This window comes from Cebidichthys violaceus, unplaced genomic scaffold (genome assembly GCF_023349555.1).
Source record: "Cebidichthys violaceus isolate CVI_PGR_0920_01 unplaced genomic scaffold, fCebVio1.0.p SCAF_105, whole genome shotgun sequence".
NCBI classification, from domain to species: Eukaryota; Metazoa; Chordata; class Actinopteri; order Perciformes; family Stichaeidae; genus Cebidichthys; species Cebidichthys violaceus.
In genome coordinates this window covers 162,736-176,567 of record NW_027176269.1, presented here as the reverse complement: position 1 = coordinate 176,567, position 13,832 = coordinate 162,736, and the positions used below count along the sequence as shown (strand labels likewise).

General features: G+C 47.1%; 1 protein-coding gene across 1 annotated transcript; it reads left to right on the top strand.

Moving 5' to 3' along the window:
- The first annotated feature begins 5,577 nt into the window (after positions 1-5,577).
- On the top strand, positions 5,578-13,794 carry txlng (taxilin gamma). The gene is made up of 11 exons (XM_068731944.1): positions 5,578-5,629; positions 7,540-7,648; positions 8,104-8,251; positions 8,828-8,919; positions 9,149-9,319; positions 9,876-10,070; positions 10,181-10,300; positions 10,400-10,474; positions 10,665-10,757; positions 10,842-10,937; positions 11,364-13,794. The coding sequence occupies exons 2-11, from the start codon at positions 7,556-7,558 to the stop codon at positions 11,772-11,774; spliced, it is 1,494 nt and encodes a 497-aa protein (XP_068588045.1). The 5' UTR covers positions 5,578-5,629; positions 7,540-7,555; the 3' UTR covers positions 11,775-13,794.
- The last annotated feature ends 38 nt before the right edge of the window (positions 13,795-13,832 follow it).

Sequence of the window (13,832 nt, the reverse complement as noted above, 5' to 3'; positions counted from 1 at the left end):
CTCTGATGTGAGGGTTCGGATGTGAGAGTTCTGATGTGAGGGCTCCGATGTGAGGGTTCCGATGTGAGAGCTCCGATGTGAGGGATCCGATGTGAGGGCTCCGATGTGAGGGATCCGATGTGAGGGTTCCGATGTGAGGGTTCCGATGTGAGGGCTCCGATGTGAGGGTTCCGATGTGAGGGTTCCGATGTGAGGGTTCCGATGTGAAAGCTCTGATGTGAGGGTTCCGATGTGAGGGTTCCGATGTGAGGGTTCAGATGTGAGGGTTCTGATGTGAGAGCTCTGATGTGAGGGTTCTGATGTGAGAGTTCTGATGTGAGGGCTCCGATGTGAGGGCTCCGATGTGAGGGTTCCGATGTGAGGGTTCCGATGTGAGGGCTCCGATGTGAGGGTTCCGATGTGAGGGCTCCGATGTGAGGGTTCCGATGTGAGGCTTCCGATGTGAGGGTTCCGATGTGAGGGCTCCGATGTGAGGGTTCCGATGTGAGGGTTCCGATGTGAGGCTTTTGATGTGAGGGTTCCGATGTGAGGCTTCCGATGTGAGGGTTCCGATGTGAGGGTTCCGATGTGAGGGTTCCGATGTGAGAGCTCAGATGTGAGGGTTCCGATGTGAGGGTTCCGATGTGAGGGTTCCGATGTGAAAGCTCTGATGTGAGGGTTCTGATGTGAGGGTTCCGATGTGAGGGTTCAGATGTGAGGGTTCTGATGTGAGGGTTCTGATGTGAGAGCTCTGATGTGAGGGTTCTGATGTGAGAGTTCCGATGTGAGGGCTCCGATGTGAGGGCTCCGATGTGAGGGCTCCGATGTGAGGGTTCCGATGTGAGGGTTCCGATGTGAGGGCTCCGATGTGAGGGTTCCGATGTGAGGGCTCCGATGTGAGGGTTTCGATGTGAGGGTTCCGATGTGAGGGTTCCGATGTGAGGGTTCCGATGTGAGGGCTCCGATGTGAGGGTTCCGATGTGAGGGCTCCGATGTGAGGGCTCCGATGTGAGGGTTTCAATGTGAGGGCTCCGATGTGAGGGTTCCGATGTGAGGGCTCCGATGTGAGGGTTCCGATGTGAGGGCTCCGATGTGAGGGTTCCGATGTGAGGCTTCCGATGTGAGGGTTCCGATGTGAGGGTTCCGATGTGAGGGCTCCGATGTGAGGGTTCCGATGTGAGGGTTCCGATGTGAGGCTTTTGATGTGAGGGTTCCGATGTGAGGCTTCCGATGTGAGGGTTCTGATGTGAGGGTTCCGATGTGAGGGTTCCGATGTGAGAGCTCAGATGTGAGGGTTCCGATGTGAGGGTTCCGATGTGAGGCTTCCGATGTGAGGGTTCCGATGTGAGGCTTCCGATGTGAGGGTTCCGATGTGAGGGTTCCGATGTGAGGGCTCTGATGTGAGGGTTCCGATGTGAGGGTTCCGATGTGAGGGTTCCAATGTGAGAGCTCAGATGTGAGGGTTCTGATGTGAGGGTTCTGATGTGAGGGTTCTAATGTGAGAGCTCTGATGTGAGGGCTCCGATGTGAGGGTTCCGATGTGAGGGTTCTGATGTGAGGGCTCTGATGTGAGGGCTCCGATGTGAGGGTTCCGATGTGAGGGTTCTGATGTGAGGGCTCTGATGTGAGGGCTCCGATGTGAGGGTTCCGATGTGAGGGTTCTGATGTGAGGGACAGAGGATGTCGTATGTGTACAGATTGTAAAGCCCTCTGAGGCACATTTGTAGTTTGTGATTTTTATATGAAATGAATTAAATTGGTCTGTGTGTCATGATAACACGTCTATCTGTGTCGTATGATTGTTTAATTCATTCAATCATTGATCGGGTTGTGTTCAGTGATTTATATCCAGCTGTTTGGTACCGCTCTGCAGCTGAGACAGAACACATTTAAAATATGAAGAAATAAATAGACTATGTAAGGAACTAGTATTAATTCTGTAAATGAAAGTTAATAATCAAGACGTGGTCAGGATGCGAGTGGTTTGGTGTTGGTCCTTCCAGTGTAGCAATGGACCCAGAAAACATAATTTTTAATCAACTCCTATGTGACCATGAACATATTAATTAATCATTTCAGAATCCAACAAGCTGCAAAGTGTTATCACAGAGCACACGTTTAAGAAGCTGAGAGGACAGATCAGAAGAAGAAGAGTCTCACTCCAGAGCACGAAGAGAAGAGTACGGTGAACCCACGTGATCTTTGTTTCCACTTCCGGGTTGAAAACAGCGTCCGGTGGTTTCCGTTGTCACTCATTCTGCTCTTTTGAACGACAAAGCTCCTCCTCCTGCTCTGCTGACGTTCTTTCAAACAGACCGAATATCTCTTCAGTCGCAGTTAGTCGCTGGTTGACTAAACATCTCAGCATTTGGACTTCAGACATTTTCACTAAACCACAGAAACGTTTCCTTCTTCTTCTTCTGTTTTTGACTGCTTCTTCTTCTTCTGTGGAGTTTAACGGCAGCTTGCATCCTTTTTGTTGCATTAATGCCATCTTCCGGTTTCAGTCAGTTCCTATGTTCCCTACTAAACTTTCCTCATCGGTCCCGTTGCTCACAAGACGTTTGTAAAGCTCCTTCCTCCCAGATTAGATCCTCACTCCAGTACATCATTCAGCTCTCTTCCTCTCATAGTCTTTGCATTTCTCCCAGCATGCCCCTCTTCTCCTCTCTGTGTCTACTACAGGAGGTGATAACATGTTGTAGTTGCTCACACAGACCGGCTGGCTGCTTCACATCCTGTGTAGTGTGCTGCGTAGGTTGCTGTGTCCTAGTCCTAGTCCTTATATTGTGACCTCTTCTCTCCTGTTTCCTCCTCTATATCGTACACTGCTCACTTCAACTGAATGGAGGTGTCTCCCCCTCGTCTCCTGGTCCCAGTGTTGTTGCCATACTCTGTTGGACATACCTGACTTCAGACTAACGAGTGCAGACATGGAGTCACTGCAAACAAGGACTTTGCCTGGTCTGTGTTGGTCAACGCACTCTAGGGCCAAAACAATTGCAGACAACTCAACTGTATACACAGCTAAACAATCCGAAGTGCGTTTAAATATTTCAAATTTGTGACTAGGAACTGCAACCCCATGTGCACCTCTGGACCAGGGATGCAGTGTCTGCTCCACAGTCCAACACTCCCAGACTTCTGGTTTTACGGCAGTTGGCATCCATCTTATTGGTGCATTACCGCCACCTTCTGCTCGGGAGTGTGGATCAGACAATAGACTTACAATCTTTACCCCAAAACAAACAAACCAAATAATAATATCAAAATGAAAATAATAAAAAGTAACGGGCTAATCACACTACCTTGAGGCGTACCATTATCCAACCATGTATTGATTTGACATGTCTGACCCAATCCTTTACCCAGTTATAAACTCTCCCACCAATTCACATTTTGTTCAGCTTAATTAGCGAACCTGCTAATTTGAGGCGGTTTAGTGTTTTCCATTGAGCCCGTGGTGCTTCTGGGCCAGGGGGGAGGTTTCCACTATAGGGGGTATTCCCATGACAGTTGGAGGAGCATCATTCTCAAGCTTTTCCCTCCAGAGTTGGATTCTGGTTTCTTCCCCAGACTTTGTTAGGGGCTGGACATGGCTGAGAAAGCTTCTTCTTGCCTTTAGCCGTTGGGCCGGAGGGTGACATCCACGGAGGGGATGGCGTTCATCACTAGTAGATTTAGTTTTCTCGACTCGGCTGTCAGCTTCCCGTCTAATATCAGCGAGGGCGATGCCAGTGAGGAGGTGAAGGTCGCTTGTGTGCCCAAACCTCTGGCAATTAAAGTACCTCACCCTCAGCGTTTGTATGTACAATGCAGTGGTGGGCTGTGTGTTGTATACCTGGGCCTTCAGTGATGTCCTACTGCAGTTGAACCACCTCCTAATAACCTCATTATGACGCCACAGCTACGGGTTTTTATTTGTTTTGTGTAAAAGCCGCATTTTCACATAACACTGCAAGATCTGACAAGTGAAATAAAATGTTACATGAAGCTCAACACCTACAAAAACACTAACTGCAGAGTGCAGATACATGAATACGCATGAGGGGACGCTGCGTCATTAACAGACAATGCACAGAGTCAACATCGATGTAATAATGTAAACACAATGACAAGAACAAACTCACAAGAAGGAGTCACATATATTCATATAACAACACAGCAACAAATCCATCCAGCAACACTGTGGTGCTAAAACACGTATTCCACCACTCACTGAAGAGCACCACTCAAATATGATTCACATTAGAGGAACAATATTAATCATATCATAAAAATGACACCATAAAAAATGAACACAGTAGTAACGCTACTGTAGTAAAACACAAACGCTGTTCACTTACCAAAGCTGCTGTTCACTTAAAGACAAAGTCCATCCTCCTTTCTCTACCTAGAGACAGCATAGGGCCGGAATCTGATTGGATAAAAGCTCTACTTAAAACAAGCTGCAACATTCCTCTAAAAAAAATGTATTTATTTTACTATTACTTGAAGAAAAATAATCTGCCTCACGAGGGCGGCATCAGCTCCTATGATTTAGTTTTTGTGTAAACAGTGTAAGCCAAAAGTGACGACAAGCACCGAGGTCCAAGCAAATGCACTGGACCACTGCATCAGACATGCAGCCCAGAACAGAATTGGTGTACTTCACATTATAAGTGGGATCCATCATTTGGCACACACTGCGAGTGCTGATGCAGTGATCTGTAGTGACCTGAACTCTCTGGTGCTCTTAATTCCATGTGTGGGATGAATAAAATGATTCTTATTCTCATCTGCTGGACCTATTTGGTTTTGCTTTCTGATATGAGTTATTCATTTGCTGCATACTCCACATACAGTATTCAAATGTTAATTTACATTTGTGTCATACAACTTACACAGGAGGAAAAAGAATGAGCAGCATGGGGATGTGTGGCCTCCTGACTATGCCACTCATTTCCAACTCCACAGTGCACCCTCTCTCAGGAGGCACATTTGATGACATCAAAATAAAGAGTTGCAGTTATACCAAGAAGATGAATGTAACTGAATGAAACGCTTAGATGCTGTCAGTACGTAGTTGTTGTAATTGTTGATGGAGTTGGGATCAAGCTGTTTGTTTCCTCCATCTCTGACGTCTGAAAGAGACGAGCTCGGAGATCTTTGCTTTTGCTTTTGACTTTGGCAGCATCAAGTTAATGTTATTACCACCGGAATTATAAGGTTGTTACTTTCAAATTAAAAGCCTAAAAAAAAGTCCCGTTATCAGCATGCGCAAAAGACGGTTGCAATCGCATGTGATGGGTATGGTGCAGTTTGTGTGATTGCATGTATTAGCTGGGAAATTCACGAATGTTTTATTAAGCCTAATCATTTCAGATGCATCAAATGCGGTATTTACATCACATACCACAGAGGCGAACAAGACTAAAGCCAATCAATGCTATGATAAGGATTATCATTATTACTAGCATACATAAAACTGGTGAAAATGAAACGGCAAAGAGTAAATCTGTGATTAAAAACGTTGAGGGGGGGAAAACACGCTCGATAGCCGCTATGGCGTTAGTTTGAAAAATACCCAACCGGACGTTGTTCTTGTTATGGGACAGACCCCCGTTAGCTTGATAACCGTGTCCAGCTTCCATCCAGTGTGAAAACACAGGTAAACGCTCTTGCTATTTCAGCAACGTATTTGGGTTTTTTGGTTCTGTATCGTGCTAATTTTACACAACTTCAGTGCAGTAAGTGAGCTGTCAATGTCGGTCGGAACGTGTAGCTTTCGCATTCGCAATCACACATTTGCTATTTGCCGAAGTAAAGTTCACTTCTAGTGTTAGCCAGCGGGGCTAGCCACCAACGAGCTGTTAACACACGATTAGCATTAGCTGTGCTAGCGATAGCAAACGTGTGATCTTACGTTAGAAATGTGCTTTACACTCCCCCGGCTAACGGCTGTTAGCTACTCTCTGTGCGTACACTGCGGACGTTAACTGCCGCTTAGTAACAGGTGAATAGTGACATGCTTGCTGTGCGTGTAGCTAAGTGGTGTTAGCTAGCTAACAGGACCAGGAACCGTCCTGTGTCGATGGAACGTCACACCAGACTCCCTCTGAAACCTCCAGATGTATCACCACCTCGTTGATCTAACAAACCACTCTGCCGGTTCTACACCAGTCTGTGGCGTTAGTAACATGTAGACAGATGAATCATGATATTCGGCATACGTGTTATAAAACAGGTGCGTACACTTTTAGTAATTTAACTTTAAGTTGGTAAACGTTAGCAACTGACCCGGGATCAACAGAAACCCCGGTCATGTATGTTTAAAGATCGTACGTTTTGCCCTACGTGTGTGTTTCTTTTAGGAGACGGAGGTTAAAGAATGCAGTTTGGTTTTCTAAAATGAGATCACACGAAAGTGTTCTTCATGTCGATTTAACTCCCCATGTAACGTTAGTAAGTTAGCTGAGCTAGCAGCGTAGCTAACGTTGGGTAACATGTTGTCCGTGCTCGCCAGTGTCGGTGAGTTATGCAGGAAACTGCAGCGACGACGCGACCCGCTGGGGGATCCTGTCTCCACGCTCCAAAAGACACAAAACGTCCACCACAACCACGGAGTAGCTTCTAACATTCTCAACGGAAACACCGGCGTGACAGGTGTGCTCGTGTCCGACAGGCTGGAAGTTAACGCGACATGTTAAACGTTTGCTAGGCCCGGGATGCTGGGTCGTCTGGATGTATCGCGGCCACATCATTGTGTCATAGTGGGTTTTGGCGTGCAGTGCGCAATGCTGACATTTGTCAGAGCCGCTGTGGTACACGCGTGGTCGACTTGCTGCCCGGTGTCTTATAGCATCGGTGATACGGTGTTAACGTGGCTTATTGACACCTCAGTCAGTTTGTATTTGTTGTCACATGGCAGCGACTGCCACAACTACTGTAAAAGCTGCGCACACTTTCTGAGAGCATTGTATTGTTGACATCTACTGAGGTCAGCCCCGTTGTGGTTAGCATGTAGCACATCAACGCAGAGGTGTTGCCTTCAGGTCCTTGTTTCCATGTGGGAGAGATTTGACCCGCCCTGAAGGAAACGGTGCTTACTGGAAGCCCCAGCAGAAAAACACAACAAGTGTTTCTCTCCCTCTGACGACCTGCATACAGTGCATGTGCATCTGCACATGTGGGCAGTGGTGCGTAGTCTCCTACTGTTCACTCTTGAGAGGTGCAGTGAATTAAAAATTAATAAATGATACAACCAAGCCCTACAGGATAGAATGGACTGCAGCGATAACTCCAGAGTTGTGAACCCACGGTGAAGTGTTTTGGTGACCGTGAGCCTCATGGATGTATGATTCAAACAAATTATTTCTGGATCACATGTCATCACCTCACTAATACATGAAGAAGAAGCGCACACACACACACACACACACACACACACACACACACACACACACACACACACCCTTGCTTTTGACCATGTTCAGTCTGAATGTGACTCCCGCTACGCACCATTACATGCTAGTGTTTGATCGTGCCGTCATGTCGTTTGGTGTCGTCATGAATCTCCAGCTTGCGATCGGGACCGATGGAGACGACGGGAGTTTGTGAGATCGACGTGGCGACCAGGAGAATAGTGGGAGGCAGTGAGTCTCCACCCGACCTGGACAGCCCATGTCAGGTAAACAAACACCTCCGACTTGTTTGTTTTTTTGTTTGTTCAGAAAGTTGCAAAAAATTAGCTGCAAGCGTTTCTCTAAAAGGAGCTATTGAGTTGAATACTTTTTTACGAATCCCTTTTTGTACTTGCCGTAAGCCAAATTTCTCAAATGTGTTAAATGCTCTAAACACAAGCCAAGTTTGTCTACATACAATTGTCTAAAACGGGCAGCAGTTTCGGTTGAAATCAGGATCTGTCTGATCAGTAAATATGTAAAAGAAGAACTAAAATCTGCCCAGACATTTCGGTTCTTCTCAGTTTTTCATACTCTAGTGAGCAACATGTCCCTCCAGCAACGGGCGCAGCTTCTTTATCGGAGCTGTCATGTGGAAAGAGCTCTCCAGTGTTGTGTTACATCTGGTGTGTGTGTGTGTGTGTGTGTGTGTGTGTGTGTGTGTGTGTGTGTGTGTTATCAGGAGGAGGTCGCAGAGTTTGGTTTGGGGTTGTGCTGTGCCGAGGAGGAGAGGGGGGAGACCCCGGGCAGAGAGGACAGTCCCAGTGACCTGGGGGAGGCGGAGCTCGACCCCGGAGGGGACCTGAAGACCGGAGAGGACAAGGCGTTCGGTAGGAGCGCCACAATGCATCTCACGTCACATTTAGCTTTTCAATTCCTAATCGGTGCCCGAGTCATATTTCTGTAAAAATCACGTTTTTACGTCAGAACCGTAACATTCCCTGGAATAAACTTAATACTAGCCAGTACTTGAACAGATAGATGCAATGTTGCGTATTCCATATCTGAATACTATGATCAGCAACAGATGTGCGTGTAAACATTAGGTATAAGGGTCATGCAGGGCGCCCTTTATTACTAAGGGAATTAAAAAGAATCCCTGCATACAGCTTGAGCATTTGACTAGTTTTCCCAGATGTAGCACTTTTTGCACAGAAATTACAGGAATAATTGATATTCAGTCTTTCCAAAAACATGCTTCCAGGGAAATATTTGCCAATTTTCAGATGAAACCTGTTATCTTATTGTTAATACAGTAGTTGTCTGATGCAAAAAATGTGCGCATCACTAGGGTGTTCAGACAGTATTCAGGCTCCCATTGTGTTCAGTGGCAGCCTTATGAATGAATGAATGAATGAATGAATGACATGTGTTCAGTGGTTCATGTTGCTGTGGTTCTGATCCAGGGAAGGAGGTCGTCCTTCTGATGCAGGCTCTGAACTCCCTCGCCACTCCTGAGGAGAAACTAGCTGCTTTGTGCAAGAAATATGCAGACCTGGTGAGTGTCTGTGTTTGAGCACTGAAGATCAGATTAGTCAATTCCAAAACAATTTTCCTTTCAACATGTCTTTTATCAAGCACGTCAGGATTTCATTGTAAATTACATGTGCAACTAATTGACTGTTTTCCAAATGACTAAGTGTTCTATAATAATTTATGTACGAAAGGTTTAAGACAACACACCATAATGCGGTCCTGTGGGTGTTGACTGTGCGCCTTGTGTTCAGTTGGAGGAGAGCCGCTGCATGCAGAAGCGTCTGAAAGCCCTGCAGAAGAAACAGTCCCAGATCGTGAAGGAGAAGGTCCACCTGCAGGGGGAGCACAGCAAGGCCATCCTGGCCCGCAGCAAGCTGGAGAGCCTCTGTAGGGAGCTGCAGAGACACAACAAGACTCTGAAGGTACTGCTCAGCCAGCAGCACCTCAGACAAACACACACTCAGAAGAAAAGTGTTTTCAGAACAGTTCACAACCGAGGCGGTTTAAAAGGTCAGGGAGGTGAACATGTAGCTGTGTAAGCGAGTGGCAACCTCCGGTTCTGAAAGGTGAAGCTAATCCATTAGTGCGTTAAAGCTGCATTCTCTCTAGTGTCCACCAGGGGGCGACTCCTCTGGTTGTATAGAAGTCTAGTCTAAAATGACTCTACTTCTCTCTAGTGTCCACCAGGGGGCGACTCCTCTGGTTGTATAGAAGTCTAGTCTAAAATGACTCTACTTCTCTCTTGATTTATTCCCTCAGTAAACATTGTAAACATGAGTTTATGGTCTCAATCTCTAGTTTACAGTCTTCTTCAATACAGCATGATGTTCATTTAGTACATTATGCTCCATTTAGAGAATAAAGACCATAAAGCAGGGGACACAACCATTTTGAAGGGTAGAACGTGTGCAGACCAAGGCACATCGCTTCTCTGCTTACATGGTGTCATTTGTTGACCCCCCGCTCTCACTGCCTCAGGAGGAAAACGGCCAGCGGTCCAGGGAGTACGAGGAGCAGCGGAAGGAGGCCATGCTGCACTTCCAGATGACCCTGAGCGATATCGAGGTGCAGATGGAGCAGCACAGCTCCCACAACACCAAGCTGAGGCAGGAGAACATGGAGCTGGCCGAGAAGCTCAAGAAGCTCATCGAGCAGTACGAGCTGCGAGAGGAGGTGCGGTTAAAGCAGCCTTTTGAGGCCTCCGCTGCAGACGTCACGGTAGTCTAGACACACTCTGCCTTCTCTGCTAACTCTTGAGAGATGTTGTCCCCCCTCTCCTGCAGCACATAGACAAGGTGTTCAAGCACAAGGAGCTCCAGCAGCAGCTGATGGACGCCAAGCTGCAGAGGATCACCGAGATGATGAGAGAGGTGGAGGAGAAGCAGCAGAGAGAGAGGGACTTTGTGAGTACCAGGGTTCGAAGAAGCGCGGGAATTAGAAAATCAAGCAATGTTGTTTTAACGGTATTCAGGATCCTGAACTAACTAACTGTGACGCTCCAGCTGCTGAAGGACGCCACAGAGTCCAGACGCAAGTGTGAGCTGATGAAGGAGCAAGAAACGCAGCTCAAACAACAGGTGAGTACACACACACACACACACACACACACACACACACACACACACACACACACACACACACACACACACACACACACACACACACAGGCAGGCAGGCTCTCGTGGTGGGAATGCGCTGTAGAATCCAGCCCAGCTGATTGGTTTGCGAGTGACCCCCCCCCCCCCCCTCTCTCTTGCCCCCCCTCAGCTCTCCCTGTACATGGACAAGTTCGAGGAGTTCCAGAGCACCCTGGCTAAAAGCAACGAAGTCTTCACCACGTTCAGACAAGAGATGGAGAAGGTGACTTCCTGTCGTCAGCTAGTGTTTTTTGCCCCCCCCCCCCCCCCCCCTTCCTGCTGCTAACTGTCTGACTTTGCCATCCAGATGACCAAGAAGATCAAGAAGCTGGAGAAGGAAACGACGCAGTGGAGGACCAAATGGGAAAGTAACAACCAGGCCCTGCTGCAGATGGCCGAGGAGGTGACTCTCCCGATCCACTCTTCTCTTTAGGCTGCTTCAGTAGCACAGCAGTGAGACTAATGGAGCAAGCGTTCACCATCCAGTGTTTGGTGATCCTTTGATTTCCTTTGTCATTCGATTCCTTGTGATTTATGACCACGGTTTGCTGGTTTATAGTCGGTCCTACATTTTGATTAGACTTTTTACAGGAGTCTGACTGTTACAGTATCAGTCAAAATGGCTCTTTTGTCTAGAAAAGGAAATTGAATTTTGTTCCATTTTCCTTTGATTTAATAAATCCATAAACTTTTAACTCAGGATCCACTTGCTAGTTTTTGCAGGGCTTTCCGTCTCGAGACTGAGATGTGATTTAACAGCCCTGACAAAATATTCTTATCTTAAGGTCCATTTACTGAACTGAAAATGAACCTCTGTGTTGTGTCCTAGAAAACTCTGCGCGACGGCCACTTCAAGGCCCTGCAGGGGAAGCTGGAGCTGCTGGAGCGGCTGTGCAGAGCCCTGCAGAAGGAGAGGAACGACCTCAACAACCAGCTCAGCCTCCTCCAGGAGCAGGAGGACAAGGAGACCACGGCGCCACCTGAAGCCCAGCCGCAAGAGCCCGCCGACGGGCAGGAAGATGATGAGGAGGAGGAGGAGGAGGAGGAGAAGGAGGAGGAGGACGTGGAAGACGTGGAGGGCTCGGTACAGGACGACGAGCCAGAGACGGGGGGCGTCCACCAAGCTCCCAGACCACCCGAACTGGACCCCACACCGGCTGCTACTGATCAAACCACTAATGCTGCTACGATGACGACGACGACAACGAGCCAGTCTGCAGAAACCTCACAGCAGGACTGAAGGAGCCGACGCGGCCCGTTAGGTGAGACGGGGGCGATCGGAGGGATCCACACACCTCCAGCCTAGTTCCATAACAAGCCAGAAAAAACATCTTCAATGGGGATAGAGATCTCTCTTCTTTTTTTAATTCTAGATTCATCCTCTCCAGGTTTTCGCACGGAAACTGAGTCCGTATCATTTTTCTGTGCGACAGTCAAAGAGGAGTGAAGTGATTGTATCCAGGATTCTGTTGTAAAACGTTGCCCACCTTTTACTTTGGGTGTAATGATTGGCTTCATGGCGAGCACTTGGTACTCCCTGTTTTTCTACCATAACTGTATTTTCGTAGGACATTTCCATTGAAGCGGCGCAAAGTCGAGTTGTATTCCTCCCTTCACGCGGTCTCTCCCTGTAGTGTCTCATTGGAAATTCTAGTTTGATTAAATTCAAAAGGTGGGCGTGTCCTCGGTCCCTCTATGTAGCCTCACTGTCTGAACGTGGTCTGAGAAGACGCAGGAGGAAATGGGACGTAATGTAGAAGAAGTCATCGTATGGACCACAGGGTATTACATATTTTATCAAACCACAATTTGGATAAGATTACGTTTTTGTTTTTTCCCGCGATTAAAACTGGAAGCGTTGCATCAAAAATAAATCCGCACATCCTCGTACACACATCCTACTCGCGCGACAGTTACAACTTAAGCCGCCAAGCTAACCTACAACATGCTAACTAGCTAGCAAGCAGGGCGGTCACTGTAAGTGAAAATAATGTACTAATCCATCTCTAATAATCGGTTGGACTGAACTGTGAAGCGCATCAGGCCGACAGGCCGCGCCTCTACACTCTGACCAGGCCTCACCATCATGACACCAAACCACCTGAGCCGTGACGCGAGGAGGCGCTTTGGAATTTGTTTTGGCTTCAACACCAAAGATTAAACAGTGAAGGGGGACTTGGCTCATCACTCACGTGAGGCAGTGGAGGCACCACTAATGAAGAGCATTATGTTAACTTAAAGGGACAGTTCACTCATAAAACACACATTTGGCTCTTACCAGTAGTGCGTTATTGTTTTGCGCGAGGCCGTAAAGATGTCTCTTGTCTCAGATGACGTGGCACCCGGCTTGTGGTTAAAGGTGGCAAAATAATTCAGTTTTACAAACTCAACAGCGATGTTTGTTTCCAGAAGTCGATGAGATGCAGCTGGTTACTTAGCTGGGCAGTTAACAGAGCTCCTCCCCTTTTTTAGTTCACACTTTAGGGGTGTTTGCTGCCCCCCAGTGGCCGATCAAAGCTCAGTTTACCACTGACTGAATAACTGACTTAAAAACTTGGGTCTGATAGTTAGTCCTATGAAATGTAATAAGAGGAAAATATGGGAAATTAAAATGAATAATACAGGTCAAGATAATTATTGTTGCTGGCTTGTCGCTCACTTGAGGGACAAATAAATGTAACGACATAAAAGCTGGTCGTTGTGTGGAAGGACCAGCGACAGTCGCACTTACATCCTCTCTGCAGATTGTTTTCTAAATCACTTTATTTCTGCTCGCTCCACTACTGAGGCAATGGCCCAAAACCTTCAATATAGTACTTTATTCTCTAACGTCACTATTGCTTTCTCTGTATTTGGAATGTCTTTCATTTGTGGGTACAATTACAGGACGCATCAAGAGCAGCACATCGTGGCAACTTCAAATTAAAAAGTTGCGAAACAATGGATGTGAGCGCGTACAGGGTCGGGTGGTGCGTACTTTTCTTTGGGTTGAGGTACAGGTGTAGTCGTCCGAGGGAAAGCTTTACAGCATCCACTTCCTCTTTCTTTGGCGTTGCCCCAGATTGACTCTCAGGTAATGTCAGAATCTACCTCTGCAGGTGAGACTAACTGTGAAAGAGGCATGAGTCACCATAGCTTCGGAGAGCTCTATTTTTACTAAAAAAATAAAATACGAGCCCACACCCCCTCTGATTGTAAAATGTTCTTAAAGTCCTGTCTTGCTTTTCAATAAACATTTTGTAGGATTTGCAACGACTGGATTTGTTGGGTCTTGTGTCATTCCTGAGAGTAAAGTCAA